Source organism: Dipodomys merriami, unplaced genomic scaffold (assembly GCF_024711535.1).
Source record: "Dipodomys merriami isolate MVZ:Mamm:240054 unplaced genomic scaffold, mDipMer1.0.p SCAF_70, whole genome shotgun sequence".
Taxonomy (NCBI): Eukaryota; Metazoa; Chordata; class Mammalia; order Rodentia; family Heteromyidae; genus Dipodomys; species Dipodomys merriami.
The window spans coordinates 759,066-765,351 of NW_027206291.1; the positions used below are offsets into that span (position 1 = coordinate 759,066).

General features: G+C 59.2%; 1 protein-coding gene across 1 annotated transcript; it reads right to left on the reverse strand.

Moving 5' to 3' along the window:
* Positions 1-2,401: 2,401 nt before the first annotated feature.
* Positions 2,402-5,721, reverse strand: LOC138817656 (caspase-14-like). Its single transcript, XM_070008177.1, has 6 exons — positions 5,686-5,721; positions 4,059-4,208; positions 3,738-3,963; positions 3,047-3,163; positions 2,847-2,950; positions 2,402-2,506 (listed from the first exon to the last, which is right to left on the reverse strand). The coding sequence occupies exons 1-6, from the start codon at positions 5,719-5,721 to the stop codon at positions 2,402-2,404; spliced, it is 738 nt and encodes a 245-aa protein (XP_069864278.1).
* Between the last annotated feature and the right edge of the window lie 565 nt (positions 5,722-6,286).

Sequence of the window (6,286 nt, forward strand, 5' to 3'; positions counted from 1 at the left end):
GGCTTCCTCAACCATGATTTGTTCTAGGTCCATCCATTTCCCTGCACACGGTAATTAGTTGATAGAGAAGCAGGACCTGGCCATTTTCCGAATTTCTAACACATCTGCTTGTGATGGACTCGTGGGGAGGCAGCAAAGGCAAATCAAATCCACAACTTCCTTTATATCTGTTTTATGGTTTAATTAATTAATTAATATTTTTTTCAGTCGTGGGGCCTGAACTCTGGGCCTGGGCGCTGTCCCTCAGCTCTTCAGCTCAAGGCTAGCGCTCTACCACTTGAGCCACAGTGCCACTTCCGGCTTTTTCTGCTTATTTGGTGTTGAGGAATCGAACCCAGGGCCTCAGGCATACAAGGCAAGCGCTCTCCAGCCCCTTCTTATTTGTTTTGTACTGGTTCTGGGGCTTGAATTCAGGGCCTGGGTGCTGTCCCTAAGCTCTCCCCCCACCAAGGCTAGTGCTTTACCACTTGAGCCACATCTCCACTTTGGGTTTTTGCTTGTTAACTGGAGCTAAGAGTCTCCCAGACTTTCCTGCTCAGGCTGACATAAGAATGGCATCCTCTAATTTCAGCCTCCTGAGCAGCCAGGGTGACAGGCGTGAGCCGCCGGTGCGGCCTCAGATTTGTGGTTTGAACAAGGATTCCCACACACGTCTTGCTACGTTCAGCAGCTGTTTATTGATCATTCCTTATGTCCATCAACAGCCCTTCCCTCCCTCCAGCTGCTGCTGATTCCCAGCATTTGGCTTATCCAGGGTCAGAGGACAGAATGAACTGGAAGGAGTGTTAGGAATGATTGTGTGTGTGTGGGGGGTGCTGAGGAGGGGTGGAGGGGAGGGGACCCTTGGTAGAGCAGTGGCAGTGGTAGAGGCCAGGAGGCAGGTCACAGGAGCATTGTGGAACGTGTAGTTCGTGGCAGGGTGGGAGTGGGGATCTGTGGTAAGAGGGCAGCCCGTCGGGGTGTGAGGAGACTAGAGATGGGGTGGCCCCCGTCCCCACATTGCGTGGCTCCCTGGGTGTGGGGAGAGGCTGTTCTGGGACGGTGAGGAGGCAGCAGAGGGACATGGAAGGAGAAGGAGGAGAGGCAAGGAAGGGTATGGGCTCGGAGATGGAGAGGGAGAGGGAGAGGGAGAGGGAGATGGAGACGGAGAGGGAGATGGAGATAGAGAGGGAGAGGGAGAGGGAGATAGAGAGGGAGAGGGAGAGGGAGATAGAGAGGGAGAGGGAGAGGGAGCTGGAGATGGAGATGGAGAGGGAGAGGGAGATGGAGAGGGAGCTGGAGATGGAGATGGAGAGGGAGAGGGAGAGGGAGATGGAGATGGAGAGGGAGAGGGAGATGGAGAGGGAGAGGGAGCTGGAGATGGAGATGGAGAGGGAGAGGGAGATGGAGAGGGAGAGGGAGATGGAGATGGAGAGGGAGAGGGAGAGGGAGTTGGAGAGGGAGAGGGAGAGGGAGATGGAGAGGGAGAGGGAGAGGGAGATAGAGAGGGAGAGGGAGAGGGAGATAGAGAGGGAGAGGGAGAGGGAGATGGAGATGGAGAGGGAGAGGGAGATGGAGATGGAGAGGGAGATGGAGATAGAGAGGGAGATGGAGAGGGAGAGGGAGAGGGAGATGGAGATGGAGACGGAGACGGAGAGGGAGATGGAGATAGAGAGGGAGAGGGAGAGGGAGATAGAGAGGGAGAGGGAGAGGGAGCTGGAGATGGAGATGGAGAGGGAGAGGGAGATGGAGAGGGAGCTGGAGATGGAGATGGAGAGGGAGAGGGAGAGGGAGATGGAGAGGGAGATGGAGATGGAAATGGAGATGGAGAGGGAGAGGGAGATGGAGATGGAGAGGGAGAGGGAGAGGGAGATGGAGAGGGAGAGGGAGATGGAGATGGAGAGGGAGATGGAGATGGAAATGGAAATGGAGATGGAGAGGGAGAGGGAGATGGAGATGGAGAGGGAGAGGGAGAGGGAGATGGAGATGGAGAGGGAGATGGAGATGGAGAGGGAGAGGGAGATGGAGATGGAGATGGAGAGGGAGATGGAGAGGGAGATGGAGATGGAGATGGAGAGGGAGATGGAGATGGAGATGGAGATGGAGATGGAGAAGGAGATGGAGAGGGAGATGGAGATGGAGATGGAGATGGGGAGGGAGATGGAGATGGAGAGAGCAGATGGGGCCCTGGGGGGAGTCTTGGGGGCAGGGAAGGGAAGAGGATGGGCATGGGAGCCACGGGCACGGGGAGGGCTGAGTGTGGGGTGCAGGAGGGGTTGGAGGAGGAAGCAAGACGCATCTTCAGTTGGGACCTGAGACCATGGCCGATCCATGGCGTGCTCTGGCCGGGGCGGGGTTTGCTGGGAGGGGACGCAGAGAAGGAGCAGGGTGGCTGGCGGCGCTGTCAGCTGGCCTTGGGGTTTCATTGGAGGTAGAGCTGTTTGCGGAGGGTGCTCTGGATTTCGGGTTTCACTTTCCTCACTCTGCCTTCCTGCACCAGCTCTGCCTCCGCCATGCGCCGGGTCACCTGCAATCACACGTGTCACTGAGGGGACCCGGCCCTGGGGGGAGCAGGGCGCCCCACCCTCAGCTGCTCAGCAAAGGCGGGCGCTCTACCACCGGAGCCACAGCGCCTCTTCCAGTGTTCTGGGGGTTCATGGGAGATCAGAGTCTCCGGACGTTCCTGCCCGGGCTGGCTTTGAACCGCGATCCTCAGATCTCAGCCTCCTGAGTAGCAGACATTTCCGTTTCTTTTTTGTCTGGGTGGGATTGGGCTGGGTGGGGGTGGGGATGGAGAGACTGGGGGGAGGGGGGGCTGCTGGGGTCCCACCTTGCTCAGGCCTTGCGCCACCTTCACCCCACATTACCTCGGTGAGCAGCTCCAGGACGGGCCCTTTCTTCTTGGTGAACACATCCGCCAGCGTCTGGATGAAGCTCGACCGTTTCTGCCCATGCCTGTAGGGGATGTTCCCTGGGGTGGGGTGGGAGAGGCGCTTGGAGGGGGGGCGCTGGCGGGGAGGGGGGAGAGCACCCACCCACCCCGGGCCAACGGCCAGGGAGCGCGTACCCTCCATGGTGGCGTAGACTTGCAGTGTGTCCGAGTTCGTCGGGATGGTCTGGGGGTGCTCATGCTTGATCATGGCCACCTGGTCCCCGCCGATGGCTTCACCGAGGTCCCTGTGTTCTGGAACACCAAAGAGGAGCGAGCCGCGTCAGAGGGGCCCAGGGGCCGCCGGGGGGTGGGGGGAGGGCGGGGGGGGGTGCGTGTGTGTGTGCGCGTGTGTGTGTGTGTGTGCACGCGCACGTGTGTGCTCTCAGCTGGGGCTCAGGATGGAGGAGGGATGGATGAAGGATATGACGGATGAAGGGTACGTCATATGCCTGTCATCTCAGCCCTGGGGGGAAGCAGAGATCTGGAGACCCGTGGTTTGAGGCCCTGACCTGGGTATGATTTGTGGGAGCCTAATATTACTTGAAAATAACATGGGGAGCTGGGTGACGGTGGCTCATGCCTGTCATCCTAGTTCTTCAGCAGGCTGAGATCTGAGGATCATGGTTCAAAGCCAACCCTGGGCAGGAAAGTCCCTGAGACTCTGATCTCCAATGAGCCACTAGAAAGGCGGACGTGGGGCTGCCGCTCAGCGGTAGAGCGCTGGCCTGGAGCTGCAGAGCGCAGGGACAGCGCCCGGCCTTGGGCTCGAGCTCCGGGCCTGGTGTAGCGCGCAGGCCGCGGAGCGGCGCGGTGTGGCGGGCCTCACCTCCCCGGCAGGCCTGCACCATGAACAGCTTGGGCTTCCCCCGCAGCGCCGCACAGTTCTTGTTGTTCAGGGCCGCAAAGAGGTTGTCCAGCTCCACCATCTCCTCGTCCACCCCCCTGAGCAGCCCCTCGTCCCCGTGGGCCATGAGCACCACGAAGGCGCAGCTGACCGGCTCCGCCCAGCCGTCCAGGGTCTCCTGGAATGTTTTCATCTCTTCTAGAAATTGCTGGAAGGGAGAGAGGTGAGGCTGAGCTGGGCTCTGGCCCAGGCCTCGCTGTGGCCCCTGCCCCCCCCCCGTGCCCATCCCCCCCAGTCCAGTACCCGCCCAGTGGGGTTTTCCTTCGTGGTGTTTTCAAATCTCAGCTGGCGGAACATGCGCTCCAGGGCGTCCAGATCCACCTCGGAACCTTCTCGCTCTTCAGTGACGCACAGCGTGAGGGCCAGGCGGGCGCCCGACATGTCGTATGTCTCCTGGGACCCCACATGACAGTAGGCGTCAGCAGGGCCGGGACAGGCAGGGAGACAGTGGGGCATGGCTGGGAAAACGTGGGGCGCAGGACCCGGGAAGGGGCTCCGTGCTACAGAGCTGGCCTAGCATGCGTGAGGCCTGGGTTCGATTCCTCAGCTCCACACACACAGGAAGATCAGGAAGGGCGCTGTGGTTCAAGTGGTAGAGCGCTCGCCTTGAGCAGAAGAAGCTCAGGACAGCGCCCAGACCTGAGTTCAAGCCCAGGTCTGACCAACAACAAAAAGAAAAACAACAAGAAGAACAACACGGGGGTCTAGTGATCCTGACATTTCAAATTAAATAAAGTAAGTGAGAAACAAGTAAGTATATCCCAAATAGAACATGGAGTGTGGACTACAGAATTATTTGTTACCTGGGCACAGTTCACACTCAACTGTGAATTGTGTGTGTGTGTGTGTGTGTGTGTGCGCGCACATGTGCGTGTGGGTGTGTGTGGGTAAGTGTGCGTATGTGTGTGCTGGTCCTGGGGCTTCTACACTCTTGCTTAGCGTTGCTGCTCAAGGCAGGAACTCAACCATGGCAGCCACAGTTCCCTTGCCCAGGTTTTTGGGAGTTGCTGGAAATGCGACTCTCAGATGTGTCTGCCTGGGCTGACTTTGAACTGTGATCCTCAGACCTCCACTTGCTGAGCAGCTGATGAACTAGCATTGCAGGAGGATGGCCACCAGTGCCAGCTCCTCCCTCCTTCCCTCCTTCCCTCCTTCCTTCCTTCCTTCCTCCTGCCTTCCCTCCTCCCTCTCTCTTTCTTTCTTTCTTTCTCTCTTCTTTCTTCCTTCTTTTGTTTCTTTCCTTCCTCCCTCCCTCCTTTCTTTCTTTCTTTCTTTCTTTCTCTCTCTCTCCTTCTTTCTTTCTTTCTCTCTCTCTCTTTCCTTCTTTCTTTCTTTCTTTCTTTCTTTCTTTCTTTCTTTCTTTCTTTCTTTCTTTCTTTCTTTCTTTCTTTCTTCTTATGCCCTCCCTCCCTCCTTTCCTTCCTTCCTTCCTTCCTTCCCCCTCCCTTCCCCTCCCTTCGTGTTGGGGACGAAACCTCTTGACTCCCATGTGCCAGGCAAGAGTTCCACCACAGAGCCGCACGCCCCTTCTATACTTCCTGAAACATGGAGCCCTTTCCTTCCCACACCTCCCCCTCCCACACCTCCCCCTCCCCACCTCTCCCCTCCCCTCGTCCCCCTCCCCATGTTCCCCCTTCCCACATCCGCCCTCCCCACACCTCCCCCTCCCCCGTACCCCCTCCCCTCTCCCCACATCCCCTCTCCCCACACCCCCCCCTCCCCACAGGTCCCACCTCCCCACACCTCCCCCCTCCCCTGTTCCCCCACTCCCTCCTCCCCACACCTCCTCCCTCCCCACACCTCCCCACGCCCCCCTCCCCACGTCCCCCTCCCCACACCTCACCATGCCCCTCTCCACTGCCCCGCGCACCTCCTCCAGAGGCTGTGGCTGGATCTCTGCTTCCATCCCGGCGTGGGCTGGCGGGCGGCGGCTGGACACGGAGTGGGGGCTGGCCGTCTGTGTGCTGTGAGGACGGCGGTGGGGAATTGTTCCGGGCACAGGGGGCCCTGCACCCGAGGCCCTCGAGGCCCTTGGAGCCGGCAGCTCCAGCCGCAGCTGCAGCTCTGCGGGGCCCTGGGGGACAGGGTGACCGGGGTGATGGGCTGGGGGCGGGAGGAGGGGCCTCAGGGCTTGGGCTTAAGATGAGAGTTCCATGAATGTGAGGAGCATTGCTGTGTGCGTGTGTGTGTGCGTGCGTGCGTGCGTGTGTGTGTGTGTGTGTGTGTGTGTGTGTGTGTGTGTGTGTGTGTACGTGTACGCAGTCCTCGGGCTTGAACTCGGGGCCTGGGCGCTGTTCCCGAGCTTCTTTGTTCAAGGCTGGCACTCTACCACGTGAGCCACATGTCTACGTCTGTCTTTTTTTGGTGACTTATGGAAGATAAGAGTTCCATGGACTCTTCTGCCTGCACCTCCATCCTCAGCGGTCAGCCTCCTGAGCAGCTGGGATGACAGGCGTGAGCCCTGGGGGCTG